This window comes from Oryctolagus cuniculus, chromosome 9, assembly GCF_964237555.1.
Source record: "Oryctolagus cuniculus chromosome 9, mOryCun1.1, whole genome shotgun sequence".
NCBI classification, from domain to species: Eukaryota; Metazoa; Chordata; class Mammalia; order Lagomorpha; family Leporidae; genus Oryctolagus; species Oryctolagus cuniculus.
Genome location: NC_091440.1, coordinates 37,250,589 through 37,265,028, shown reverse-complemented (window position 1 = coordinate 37,265,028; position 14,440 = coordinate 37,250,589). Strand labels below are relative to the sequence as shown.

The window sequence follows — 14,440 nt, the reverse complement described above, 5'->3', positions numbered from 1 at the left end:
TTATCATGCTTGGGATGTCATTTTTTCATTTTCTTTTTTGCCTTCAATGATGGACTGGTTTAAGAGCACATTTTTACTGAAATGATTTAATATACTTCTGCATTTGAGTTTATGAGGAACCTGGAATAGAAAGAAATGTTTTTTAGCTCTTCTACTAGGACTGAAAGGTCAGAACAAACACTTAACAGGCAGCTATTATTCTTAAGTTTTTTTCTTTGTTTTGTTTTGTTTTGACAGGCAGAGTGGACAGTGAGAGAGAGAGACAGAGAGAAAGGTCTTCCTTTTGCCGTTGGTTCACCCTCCAATGCGGCTGGCGTACTGCGGCCAGCGCACCGCGCTGATCCGATGGCAGGAGCCAGGTACTTCTCCTGGTCTCTCATGGGGTGCAGGGCCCAAGCACTTGGGCCATCCTCCACTGCACTCCCTGGCCACAGCAGAGAGCTGGCCTGGAAGAGGGGAAACCGGGACAGAATCCGGCACCCTGACCAGGACTAGAACCCGGTGTGCCGGCGCCGCAAGGCGGAGGATTAGCCTAGTGAGCCGCGGCGCCGGCCTTAAGTTTTATTATACTATCAGCTTTACAAAGACATGAGTAATTTTACATCATCCCATAAAAAGAAATGAATTATTTATAACATATGTCATTTTAACCTATAATTAAAAATAAAGATTTCGAATTCTTAGAAACTAAACAAATATACATGTAATGCTGTTACATTTTTATTTCATTTACCTTGTTATATATTCAAAAGTAATTTTAATTATGTATGCAGACATTCATTTATTTCTATTTTCTTGATTCTCATTTATGTCAGACACTGAAGAGGTTAGTAAACTGCTTAGTAATTGAAACAGCTTTCATATATATTACTGCTATTTAATAATACTGCCTTGTAAAAGGCCTCCAGTGGAAATATTGGGCATTTTGGGCATTTTCTTCTCTATTTCAAGATGAAAACAGGATGCTATTCTTAAAATGTGGGCATCAATTTTCCCTGCCACAAGTAAAAACTTTATTTGACTTCTAAATTAAAAAATATTTTTTTTTAATCCAACACTTTTTCTAAACAGCCTGTAAATTCTATCTTGGGATCACTACAACGAAAAGTTGAAATTAGCACACTATGAGTCATTTAAATATTTGAGTCTACATACAACAACCAAAAAAATAAGTCACATCAAAACATTAAAAGCAAAAAATGTGCAAAGACAAATCAATCATATGCAAACAAAAAGAAAGTAAATATTCTTGGCATTGCCATCCAGCAACATTAAATTCCCAGAGGGAAGCATGAAATAGAACAAAGAAGTCCAATTTATGACAGGAGGGGGCAACTCATATTGAAGTTAATGCTCATAAACATTTATATGCCAAACTTGGTATTTTAGAACAAGGCTCACAGAATGTCTAAGGATATCAAAAGATTATACTATCTGAATAATTTAAATTCTCAAACTCTCCAACGAAGAATGGCATAAATCTGCCGTGAACAACTATGAACAAGACAATGGTCTCTTTCCCTGGCCAATCCTCACTCTCCTATCAGTATGTTAAAGTTTCTAATGAATAGCATGCTTATTTAATTAACTACTAACCACGTACAAACTCTGAATTTTCAGTAGCTTGGGTCTTTTATTTTTTCCTTTTGGTTATACTTTCCCTATTTTCTGTGTATCTGTGGAAATTACTTTTTCTTTGTGTATGAATAGCATTAACTTGCATTTCTTTTCACATTATCTAAACCAATTTTGAAGAAAGCACTGTGGGGCCAATGCCATGGTACATTAGGTTAATTCTCTGACTGTGCTGTTGGCATCCCACATGGGCACTGGTTCTAATCCCAGCTGCTCCTCTTCCAATCCAACTCTCTGCTGTGGTCTGGAAAAGCAGTGGAGGATGGCCCAAGTCCTTGGGCCCCTGCACCCACATGGGATACCCAGAAAAAGCACTTGGCTCCTGGCTTCGGATCGGCACAGCTCCAGCTGTTGTGGCTATCTGGAGAGTGAACCAATGGAAGGAAGACCTTTCTCTCTGTCTTACTGTAACTCGACCTCTCAAATAAATAAACAAAGTCTTAAAAAAAAGAAAAAGCACTGTTACATAAGTGAGATTTTCTAAAAATCTCAGAGTAGGCATTTTAAACAGTGGTCAAGATGCCACTTGGGATAGCTGCATCCCAAATCAGAGTACCTGGTTCTTGTCCTAGTGCTAGCTTGTTTCCAAGCTAGCTTCCTACTAACGTGTACCCTGGGAGGCAACAGGTGATGGCTAAAGTGTTTGGGCTCCTGCCACCCACGTGGGAGCCCCAGATTGAGTGTCAGGCTCCTGGCTCCAATCTGACCCAGTCCCAACAGTTGAGGCAATTTAGAAAGTGAATCAGAGGATAGGAGATCTTTGTCTTTCTTTCAAATAAAGTGAAAATAAATACATTTTTTAATCTCAACAGTTGGTTAAACAGACTAAGCTATCTACCTACAATAACTATTTTAACAAAGAAAGAAAAAGCATTTACACTTCCAATGAAACTTACCCACAGTACAACACATAAGAACATTATATTGTTCATAAATTCATAGTAATTATTACAAAAAAGCAAGAGAAAATGCTACCTTGTGTTCTTGGTATACAGGGAAGACAAGTCAGTAGGCTTGATTTTGCAATACCTACACAAGTGCCAAGCCACATCAATTAGAACACTGCTCACACCAAGGGTATTTAATTGACTATTTTCTTTTGTTCCTATATCAGCTGCCTGAGCCATCCTTTATTAGGCAGGAAATTTACATTTAATCTTCCTTCCAGCATGCAGTTCTGATGCCTCACCACTCAGTTAAGATGCTTGCTTGAGATAACAGCAGAGTAAACAGGGTTTGAAAGATCCTAGCATGGGCCTGTTCTTAAGAACAATGCTGCCAAAACTCAAATCCCAACAGGGCTTCCAGGAATAGGCAGGCATTCACAGCCAGTCCAGTCTGTTGCCTTAGTCACAGGGCACGTCTGGAGGTAATGTAGCCCCCAGGCTTTCCACCAAACCCACTCTGCATGCGTGCAGGCAAAATGAAAATGCTAAAAAAAAAACAAAAAACAAACAAACAAACAAAAAAAAAACACGTTGAAAGAGATTGGAAATAAGGTTTTAGATTGTTTCTGTTTCATTGCAAGTTATCCAGTGATCAGAGGCCAATTAGGCCTCAGAAAATGATTGCCTAAAGTGAAGACTAACACAATCATTTAATCATTCACAAAACAAAGCTATCAGGCACTTACTAACCCAGCAACCCTGAGCATACCAACAAACTAGGAGACAGTCCCACCGCTGTGAAATCCACAGCTCCTGGATTAGCTGCTTATGGAAACAGATGAATGAAGGCGGGGCTTGGCAGGAGCTGCTGGAGACTGAGCACGGGGTGGGGGTGTCAGAGCAGTGCTGACAGGAGTCAGGAATGGCTCCAGCAGGATGAGACAAGTAAGCTCGGTCCCATAAAACCCACAGTTAGAAAGAAGGGGAGCGGTACTCAGGGGAGGTGGAGGCCAGGCCTGCTTTACTGCCAATGCAGCAACAAGAAGGGGGACCCAGAAACAGGTAACTACAGCACTGCCCGGAGTCCCAGCTGAGTAACAGCAGGAAACCTTGTGGCTGGCAGAGCCCCTTCCCAGCCTGACAGCAAATAAGGCAGAGAGCTTGGTTTTGGCCTCCCCTGACATGACAGACTCCTCACTCCACCCAGTAAAGTGCCACCTCTGTGCCACAAGGATCCTGCAGAGAGCTGCAGCCACTCCCTTACATCCTCGACCCCATGTGTGTCCCAGGCCCTCATCAATTGCGGTGTCTGGTAGCAAATCAAAGTAAAAGCACCATCGCACCAATCGCCTGACAGGTATCTGTGGTTTAACCCAGAGAGCAGCTCATGAGCTGCAAAAGCACTTGTGAAGACACTGTCACAAAAAAGGCAGAGGAGTCACAACACACAAGGCTGGAGAAGAATGGAGCAGGCTCAACTTCCTGCTACACCATCTGGACTGTGTCCCTGGAGGATGACACCCAGTAACTGGGTGCTGGGGAGGAAATTCAGTGAGAAATCAAACTCCAGCAGCAAGGAGAAAATGCACAGATCATAGACGAAAGCAACAGTAGGGAGAGGAATTGGGCCAATAATACAAGAATGCAAGTGAAGAGGGCCAACACCCAGAGTCAGCCAGAAAGAAAAGGAAGGGAGATGGACGAGAGAGAGATTTCCTTTGAGAGTCGATCGGACTTGGTAAACAAGATACAAAAGGCAAAAGAAAATGTGCTAGGCTTTCAGAAGTGGAGAGTTGAGTAAAGGGTGCTACCAAAATAAAAACTACAAGGATATGTGGTAGGTTTGGGGAAGGCAGGAGAGTACAGGATGGAGACTATGGTAGAAAGATCAGTCTTGGGAGCAGGGATGAGGGGGGAATGGTGGAGGTGTGAGCAGTAGGGGTGAGTGGAGAGTAGGGTATGGGTGCAGAGTATACCACATGATTCTTTTCTACCGAACTCTTAGTAGGCTGAGACTTCCCAGGGCGGTATCACTGGTTCTCTTTGGCTCTCCTCTTTCTTCCCCTTGGGTGTTCATACATTCCCATGCCTTCCACTGTCATTTATATAATGACCACCCTCAAAGGTTGATCTCAAGTCCTAAACTGAACCTACTTAGCAGGGGCCAACTGAATACCGACAAGTGGATACTTCACGGGTGTGGCTAATTATCTAGAACAACATTCAAATGGAATGTTCCAGAATCAAAATATCATTATGATCCCTAGAGAAAAAGGTGGAGCAGTGCTGTTACTTCTTCAGTGAGTCCTAACTCACTGGCCACATTGGGAATGTGGAGGGCAAGAATGAGTCAAGACGATTATAACACGCATGAAGGAAACTGCACAGTGCTGCATGGCTTATTTGCTTCTGTGCAGGTTGCATTTGTTCTTGTGGGAGAAATGCTGCTACAAGGATTATGTGCCTAAGAAACGGTTTTCTGTAAACCCTTGAAGAACGGGGATGGCTATATCTGAAGATTATGTTAAACTGGTTAAAAAGAGAGATAGCATATGTGGGACAGTAAGAAAACACTTGGAGGGGGAAAAAAATCAACATTTCTTTGTCACTCAGGTGTATTTCCAAGCCTGCCTTAAGTATCTTCACTCACACACCAAAATTCCCATAGTACATGAGAGTAAAATTGACTCTTAAATTTCAAGGTAAGAAAATGAAAGGTCAAAGAAGACCGCAGAGAACACAGCCTTTAAAAATGAAGACGGGGCTAATGAAACAAAAATGGTTCTCTGCTGTGTTGCTATAAGCATTCTCAATTATGAGATGTTACAGTAATTAAGAAACTAGGAAGTCAACAGTCTCCCTCTCTTCTCATTTGAGCACTGGGAAAGTAACAGCTTTTCTCATATTAATCTTCTCTTCCCTTCTAAAAATATTCATGGTAATATGACCGGGCTTGTTAAAACCAAGAAAGCATCCAGGGTTCACCATGACTATGACAATCTGTGTTTTTCCACCATTCATGCTGCTTGGAAGGGCAAAGGCCTCACCTAGAGCCACCTGGACAGCAGTAGTTCACTCACCAGAGACTCGCTGGCACACTGGAACACGTAACAGATATACTGGCTCAGCCCCGGCTCTGCAGCCTCCCGGCAGATAAAGCCGAAGTGATCGACGTGCTTTATACCCTAGACGGGAGGAAGAGGTGCAATACGGGTTTATGGGAATGTGTCCTTTAAACAACAGTACAGAAACCAACACTAGTTCTACGCTTTCTCAGTTCCATGAACCCATCCTGTGATGTCACAGCAAACTTACAGAATGGCCTGATGATATGTAAAATGAAAGCAAAGATTGTTTTGTTTCTGATGAACACTCTGTGACTCAGGTCCATGGGAGGAAAAACAGGGATGGCAAGATCCACTGCACCTTGAAATAAAACCACTACTCCCTGTTGGAAGGAATGGAGTTTTCAATTTATTGTCTTCTTGGTCAGAAGATTAATCATAAACCCTATTCTTCTTTATGTGAGGGCTAAGAATCGAAGAAAAATGACAACTGACAACACCAGAATTAAATGGCATACAATCCCTTAAAGAATGCATGAAAACACCAGAATATTTGTCTATTTTTAGACAAAGAGTCACATTGGTAAAAACTGATATATGTTGAAGAAATTAGTGCAGGTGCCAGTCCACATTCACAATTCATTGTGCTTCTCAGGCTAGATAAATTCAGCAATATTTAATAGAAAATTTAGTCTCATCAGTTTGAATACATACATATCAATAAGGAGTTGACACCTTACTATTTTAATAGCAATATCTTATTATTTGAAAACCAGGTAGGCAAAAATTCTACAACAGTCCCTGAAATTCCCTAAATCCAAGTGAGAAGAAAATAGGCTTTGGAGTCACATGGATTTGTGCTTAAATCTTGGTCCAACTGATTTACTAATTATGAGCTATCTTGCTGGTATTATCTCTGAGGCTCCATTTCTCATTCTAAAATAGTGGTAACAACATCCATGGTCAGAAACATTTGAGATTAAACCTAAGAAATACCTGTAATAGTTCCTGGAATGTTTGATAAGTGGTAACCATTATTCTTGTGATAACAAGCTCAATCTATCCGACAGATACAGAAAAAGGAAATCAACTACACAAAAAGAAAAAAAGAGAGGAGTAAAGTTGCAATTCACAAGGTGAAAGTAAGCTCGACCTGGCACAACTCTTTAGGGATTAAGAAACATCTTTTACCAGCTTAGAACTAAATGGGTAAAATTCACAGGCCCTCTTTAGCTCAGAGAGTCTTCAGGCCAAGGCAAAGTTCCCAGTAAAGCAAACCACTCCTGTATTCCTCATGCTTGCTGGGAAAACAGCCCTACAGATTTTGAAGATAATAACTTTGTAGGTGTGCAGAGTTTAAAAAGCAGGCCTGTTTCTGAATCCAGCCACAAGCTACCAGCTCATTTCTGTGGACAGAAGTCACAAGGACAGTGCCATTCAGAAAACAGCACATGGCTCCCAGGCCATCATACAGAAGAAAGGCCTTTTCAGAAGTTTCTCTAGTGCTTTTGTTTCTCTTTCTGAATCAGAATAGAGAATAAAAGCTTGCCTTAAAAAAATAGAAAGGAAAAACCAATTCACGTTTGAACTTTGAGTTTTACATATTTGGCTTGGCTGCTCTTTTTCTCTCTACTTTTTTCTTTTCTTTTTCTCTTGTGACTGTTCAAAGCGCATTACTAGTTTCCTCACTAGGAGGCTGCAGGAGGAAGGCACAGCTTTTGAGAAAGCCTCTCGGTGCCCTGTGGGAGCAGGAACTAACCTGGGTTTCTATGGCAGTTTTTCTTCAAGAGTTGGAGAAATGATCATTCAACATTTATTGGGCAACTAAAGGTTAAGCTCTAACTTAGAGCACCCCCAAAGACTAAGACACCTGCCCTCAGGGACTTATGATGTTGCAGGAACCCCCAGAAAACAGATAATTAACACAATGCTTACTAAATCTTTTCCCATTAAAGTGAATAATTTTGTGCAAAATTTCTGTATCCCTTAAATAGAAATTAGGAAATTCTCAATACATATATTTCGCCTATACTCAAATGCTGGCACTCTTAAAGTTACTAGAGCAGAAAAGGTTTTATCTATGCGACCTAATTTTACATCTCTGTTTAAGAGAAAATACATGAAAACAAAATATTAGAAGTGAAAGCTACTACCTGACATGGAGACAAATGATTAACAAGCTGTACAAAATCTCTTTTGTCATCTTCAAAGGGAAGAATGTCTGAATAGCATACCTATAGCAAAGCTAACCTCAAAAATCCAAAAACAAGAACGGAAGAAAATCAAATAGGCAGTTAGGATTTTCCAATATTAAAATACAGGTAGGGAGCTGGCATGATGCAGCTCCTAGCAGGTCACCAAGTCACTGGACTAGAAATTGGGCTCTCTGTTCCAGGGTCCTCCTCAGTGGCATCTTCACATTTTCAGCCTTCCCACACTGAGATCCAGGTATGCCTCCATCCTCCTGACCTCAAAAATTCTTTCTATTTTTATCAAAAGTTTAGTAGCTCTAACCCTTGAATAGATGTTCTAAATTACTAGCATATTTAGGATACAAGTTCATGCCTAATATTACAATCTCGTACACCTCTGGCTATACCAACTATTTTTAGAAATATCTAAATACATATATTTCAAATTAAAAGACCAAAAACATTAAAGTATTTTTCAAAATTTGCATTACTATTAACTGAAAACACTAGTTCTCCTTTAACTCCCTACTAATAGCAAATGTGAATCAGTAACACCCACAAGTCCCCCAGCCCAAGATTCTAAGAACATTAACTCTGAAGGTATTTCCAAAAGAACTCAACACACAAAAATCCACTCCATGGAGGAGACTTGATGAAGTGAATATCAAGGAGAGAAAACTGACTGAAACGAGAACAAACTCATATGACAGACACTGAGAGACTTCAACAGGATTTTGTTAACTGGCAAAGACATAAAAACATGAGCACTGGATTAAAACTAGTTCTCTTTTAAAAAGTAAAAAAAGAAAAAAAACACATGAAAATGTGAGTGGTTTAAGTCTAGTTATTTCATGGTTAGTCATGGAACAAGATTTAATTGATTCCTTCAGATAGTATGATATCTGATACATACCTGAGAACAAGAGGAGATATCTTTAAAATTCTTTTCTAGAACAACTGATTTAGTGTCTGGACTGATAAGGTTAATCTCAAATCGTCCAACCTTAAAAATAAAAGCATCTTAATTAATTTCAATTTACAAGGACCCAACATGCACCCTATGACTAAATAGTTAATTAATAATTTAGATTCAAATACAACATCTCAGATACACCTATTCATACTCTCTCCAACATCTACTCAATCAATACTTTATCCCCAAACTTCAGTCGCCTCATAACATTTCTTCTCTTTATCAAAAAATAATGGTAACTAAATTGTTCTTAAATGATAAGATGCAAAAAATAATCTTTTCAGATTAGAAATGATTGTCTTCAAAAACTATGTAACCTTTACTTACTTCTTGATTTCTAAAGATATTAATTATTTATATCCATACTTTTTCCCAAAAGGTCTATAAAATGGTATATTTAATTGAGCTGATAAATGAGATTTTTTTAAAAAAATAAACAACCATTTGGGGCTGGCGCTGCGGCACAGAGGGTTAAAGCCCTGGCCTGAAGCGCCAGCATCCCGTATGGGCGCCAGTTCTAGTCCCGGCTGCTCCTCTTCTGATCTAGGTCTCTGCTATGGCCTGGGAAAGTGATAGAAGATGGCCCAAGTCCTTGGGCCCCTGCACCCACATGGAAGACCCGGAAGAAGCTCCTGCCTTCAGATTGGTGTGGCTCAGGCCATTGAGGCCAGCTGGGGAGTGAACCATCAGATCCAAGACCTCTCTTTCTCTGTCTCTACCTCTCTCTGTAACTCTGTATTTCAAATAAATAAAATAAATCTTTAAAAGAAAATCATTCAAAAAAATTAATGGCAAGGACTGAGATTGGCTAAAAAAAAAAAAAAAAAAAAAAAAAAAAAACAAATCTGATGGCCCAGAGAGGAGGGGAAAATTCAGTTAATGTATCTATCACCAAAGAAAAGACTAGAGACACTTTGATTACAAGCCTAGAGCTAACAAAAACAAAACATGAATTCTAATAAAATGAACATTACACACTGGGACTGTTTGTCAAGGTATGCTGCAGAATTTCCTGCTCAGGTCTTCTTTAAGGGTAAATAGCTACTCTTTTTTTATTTCAAAAAAACTCAAATATTGCAATCTGAGGATATCCTCTACAGGGCATTGTTACAAAGTTCTTTTCAGTGGAACTTGACATTCTATGTATGTTATGCAATACTGAAAAATTATTTTAAAAATTAAGAATTCTCAGGAGCCAGTGCTGTGGCACAGCAGGTTAATGCACTGGCCTGAAGCGCTGGCATCCCATATGGGCGCTGGTTCGAGACCTGGCTCCTCCTCTTCCAATCCAGCTCTCTGCTGTGGCCTGGGAAAGCAGCAGAGGATGGCCCAAGTCCTCAGGCCCCTGCACCCAAGTGGGAGACTTGGAAGAAGCTCCTGGCTCCTGGCTTCAGATCGGCGTAGCTCCAGCCCTTGTGGCCAATTGGGGAGTGAACCATCAGATGGAAGACCTCTCTCTCTGCCTCTCCTCTCTCTGTGTAACTGACTTTCAAATAAATAAATAAATCTTTTTAAAAAATTATCTGTTACAACAATAACATAGCTTGCACAAAATTTTTTTAAAGATTTATTTATTTATTTGAAAGGCAGAATTACAGAAAGGCAGAGGCAGAGACAGAGACAGAGAGAGAGAGAGGTCTTCCATCTGCTGGTTTACTCCCCAAATGGCTGCAACGGCTGGAGCTGAGCCAATTCGAAGCCAAGAGCTTCTTCCAGGTTTCCCATGTGGGTGCACAGGCACAAGGACTTGGGCCATCCTCTGCTGCTTTCCCAGGCATATTAGCAGGGAGCTGGATTGGAAATGGAGCAGCCAGGACTTGAACCAGCAACCCATATGGGATGCCGGCACTGCAGGCGGTGGCTGTACCCACTACACCATAGTGCCTGCCCCTGCATCAAAGTATTTTAACAGCCATTCCAGTAAATTATCAGGTCAATCGAATTTCTTTAACCTTCCCTGTTGTGTGACAGAGTGACTTGCTGTGTCCTCATCTGAAAATATACCTGTGAATCTCTAGACTTTTGTTTCTCTTTCTAAAAAAATCTTCGCTTTTTTCATTGCCAAATCACGCATCATTCAATCTGCAAAAAGTCTGGCTCTCTGGAGTTTTTTTAAAGTACTTATTGAATTTGAAAATCAGCAGATGAAAGAGTTACCTATACCCCCATATTCATTGCAGGTCAATTCACAACAGCTAAGATATGGAATCAACCTTGATGTCCATCAAGTGATGATAAGATAAAGAAATTATGGTATATACATTTTGGAATACTATTCAGCAGTTAAAAAAAGATGAAATCCTGTCTTTTGCAACACAATCGATGCAACTGTAAACCATTAAACTCAGTGAAATAAGCCAGTTCCAAAAAGACAGACACCATATGTTTTCCCTAATCAATGGCAACTAACAGAGTATATAAAATGTAATGTGTTGGCGTGAAATTGGCATTTCGAGACTCATGATTGTATACAGCCCTTGTCTGTACTGTTGAGGAACAGTGTATTTTTCTTCATATTATTTTTTTGAACTCTTTACTTAGTGTACAGTTAATCTCAAGAGTATAAAGTAAACTGAAAATAGATCTTTGTAAAAATTAAGACAGGGAATAGGAGAGGGAAGAGAAAGGATGGGAGCGTGGGCAGGAGCGAGGGTAGGGTAGGAAGTATCATTATGTTCCTAAATCTGTATATAGGAAACGCATGAAATTTATATATTTTAAATAAAATTTAAATAATAATAATAATAAAGTGTTTATTGAGACAATTAACCAAAGCCCAATGCTGTAACAGGGATCAAGAGGCATCCGTGCATCGCTGACTTTCCAGCCATGCCCCTTTAATTGCTTCTTTCTCCTCCTTCTGCCCCACTCCCTTATTCCTTAAGATCCACATCCCCTGTCTGCCCCTCGCCCCTTTCCTACTCTCCATTGCCCTCTCTCCATCTGACCACAGCACAGCGGGATGACAGGTGCTGTGGTCCTGGCCCAGCGGCTGCCCAGCCGATTATGACTTGGACCCCGTTGGCCCGGCCGCCAGTACCTGGAACAGCATCGTTCTGTTCTTCTGGGAATCCGAGGGTTGCACGTGGCTGGGCGCGCTCGCATGTCTCCGGCGCGGCTGCGCTATCTGGCCACTCTCGTGAACTTTCTTCTGCAGGACTCCAGTGACGCTGCTACACCGAGACCGGAACTCTTGCTGTTCGTCGAAGGTTGAATCTTCCAAAATTCTCTCAGGGAAGCAAAGCCTAGAGGTGGGTGGTGCAGGCTGGCTGGGGGCGGCAGGGAGCCCGGGGTGGGTGTCGGCGTCGCCCTCGGCCTCGATCTCCTCCTGCAAGGTGTCTCTTGGGGCCCCTGGCACTTCGGCCTCCGGGGTCACCAAGTCCTCACTGGGGTCCGACTGGAGCCTCAGGCGCTGCTGTTCGTGCAGGCTGAACTTTTCGATGCAGTCATCAATGAGACTGGAGGGCGCCTTCTTGTGGCTCACGGTCACCTTCCCACAGTATAAGACTTCGAACTTCTGCGAGTTGTAAAAGGCGTCCTCCGTGTCCTTGCTGGGTTTGGCATCCTCCTTCATGGCAGCTTTGGATAACTGCCTGATGCTGCTGATAACATCCGGGACCTGGAAAAAAGGTCAAAACTCTCATTTTAGTGGAATCATTTTGAGATAATTTACGTTTACCTAGACCTGGTATCGTCACATGGAATAAATTTTCATCCTAATTCATAGAATAAAAAAGAAATGGGCCCTATACAAATGCATACTAGCTAACAAAACTTCAAGGTCAAATGGAAAGTCAGCTAAAATTAATTGAAATGGAAGTTAAATAGCAGTATCACACTTGACCATTCTGTGAAACAAAACCATGAGAGTGAACAGACAACTGCCAACTTTAATAAGTTCTATCTTTTGATTGCTTTTAAAAGTGTTCACAGGGGCCGGCGCCGTGGCTCACTTGGATAACCCTCCACCTGCGGCACCGGCACCCAGGTTCTAGTCTCGGTTGGGGCGCCAGATTCTGTCCCAGTTGCTCCTCTTCCAGTCTGGCTCTCTGCTGTGACCCAGGAAGGCAGTGGAGGATGGCCCAAGTGCTTGGGCCCTACACCCGCATGGGAGACCAGGAAGAAGCACCTGGCTCCTGGCTTTGGATCACTTGGGGGGGTGAATCAACAGAAGGAAGACCTTTCTCTCTGTCTCTCTCTCACTGTCTAACTCTGACTGTCCAAAAAAAAAAAAAAAAAAAAGTGTTCATAGGGCCAGCATTGTGGCCTGGTGGGTAAAGCCACCACCTGTGAAGCCAGTATCCCATATGGGTGCGGGTTCGTGTCCCAGCTGCTCTACTTCTGATCCACTTCTCTGCTAATGGACTTGGAAGAGCGGCGGGAGATGACCCAAGTGTTTGGGACCCAGAAGAAGCTCCTGGTTCCTAGCTCCAGCCTAGCACAGTGCTGGGAAGTAGGGCCATTTGGGGAGTGAAACAGCAAATGGAAGATCTATCTCTCTGTCTCCCCGTTACCTCTGTAGTTTTTTCAAAATTAATAAATCCTTAAATAAATAAATAAATGAAATGTTCATAAGCCTCAGCTCAAAGAAACCAAAGTCCCAACAATGAGGATAATATTAACTTTCTGGTGAAGAGATGAAAACCCAGACACGGCCATCAGCCTTAGCCATCAGGGAAAATGTGAACTGAAATCGCCATATGCCCACGCCTACAAGGATGACTAACAACAAGAAAGACCAAGTGTGGCAAGGATGCAGAGCCATGGGAACTCATGCACCACACGCAGAAGTACAAAGTGACACAACCCCTTTAGAAAACCGGAATTTTCTTAGGAGTTACGCACTGACCTACTCATATCCCAGCCATTTCAGAAACCTAGAGATTTACCTTAAAAAGTGGAAAAACATGTCCATACTAAGTCTTGTACACAAATGTAAAACACAGAAGAGCTTAGGTCATCATCCCCCCAAAGTAGACACAACCCAAATGTTCATCAACAAGTGAATAAACAAAATGAGATACATTCATACAACAGAATATTTATTCTCCATCATCTATCACCTAGTTTACTACAGTATCCTTATAGGCCACATATTGATTGCTTGGAGCTAAAGATACTTGAGAAACAACAGATTCCAGAAGAGTACTTTGATTTTTCTTTTTCTTCTTAAATGAAAAGTAAACTCCCAAGAGAAAGGTATCCTCCATGTGTATCACCAGTCATGGGAGTCAAGATGAAAGGAAACCTACCTCTGAACTAACCTATCCCCTTGGTCATTTTTTTTTTTAACTTTTATTTAATGAATATAAATTTCCAAAGTACAGCTTATGGATTACAATGGCTTCCCCCCCATAACGTCCCTCCCACCTGCAACCCTCCCCTTTCCCACTCCCTCTCCCCTTCCATTCACATCAAGATTCATTTTCGATTCTCTTTATATACAGAAGATCAGGTTAGTATACATTAAGTAAAGATTTCAACAGTTTGCTCCCACACAGAAACATAAAGTGAAAAATACTGTTTGAGTACTAGTTATAGCATTAAATCTCAATGTACAGCACACTAAGGACAGAGATCCTACATGAGAAGTAAGTGCACAGTGACTCCTGTTGTTGACTTAACAACTTGACACTCTTGTTTATGGCCTCAGTAATCACCCTAGGCTCTTGTCATGAGCTGCCAAGG

General features: G+C 41.4%; 1 protein-coding gene across 8 annotated transcripts in view; it reads right to left on the bottom strand.

Annotated features, from left to right (window-relative positions):
* TBC1D4 (TBC1 domain family member 4) overlaps positions 1-14,440 on the bottom strand; it is a 220,050-nt gene that overhangs the window by 75,685 nt on the left and 129,925 nt on the right. For all 8 annotated transcript variants that reach the window (XM_070048715.1, XM_051850604.2, XM_051850605.2 and 5 more), the window contains exons 2-4: positions 11,793-12,371; positions 8,693-8,782; positions 5,603-5,707 (exon numbers count right to left, since the gene is read on the bottom strand). In XM_070048715.1, coding sequence (XP_069904816.1) covers positions 5,603-5,707; positions 8,693-8,782; positions 11,793-12,326 — 729 coding nt within the window. In that variant the 5' untranslated portion in view covers positions 12,327-12,371. The remainder of the gene's footprint in view (positions 1-5,602; positions 5,708-8,692; positions 8,783-11,792; positions 12,372-14,440) is intronic.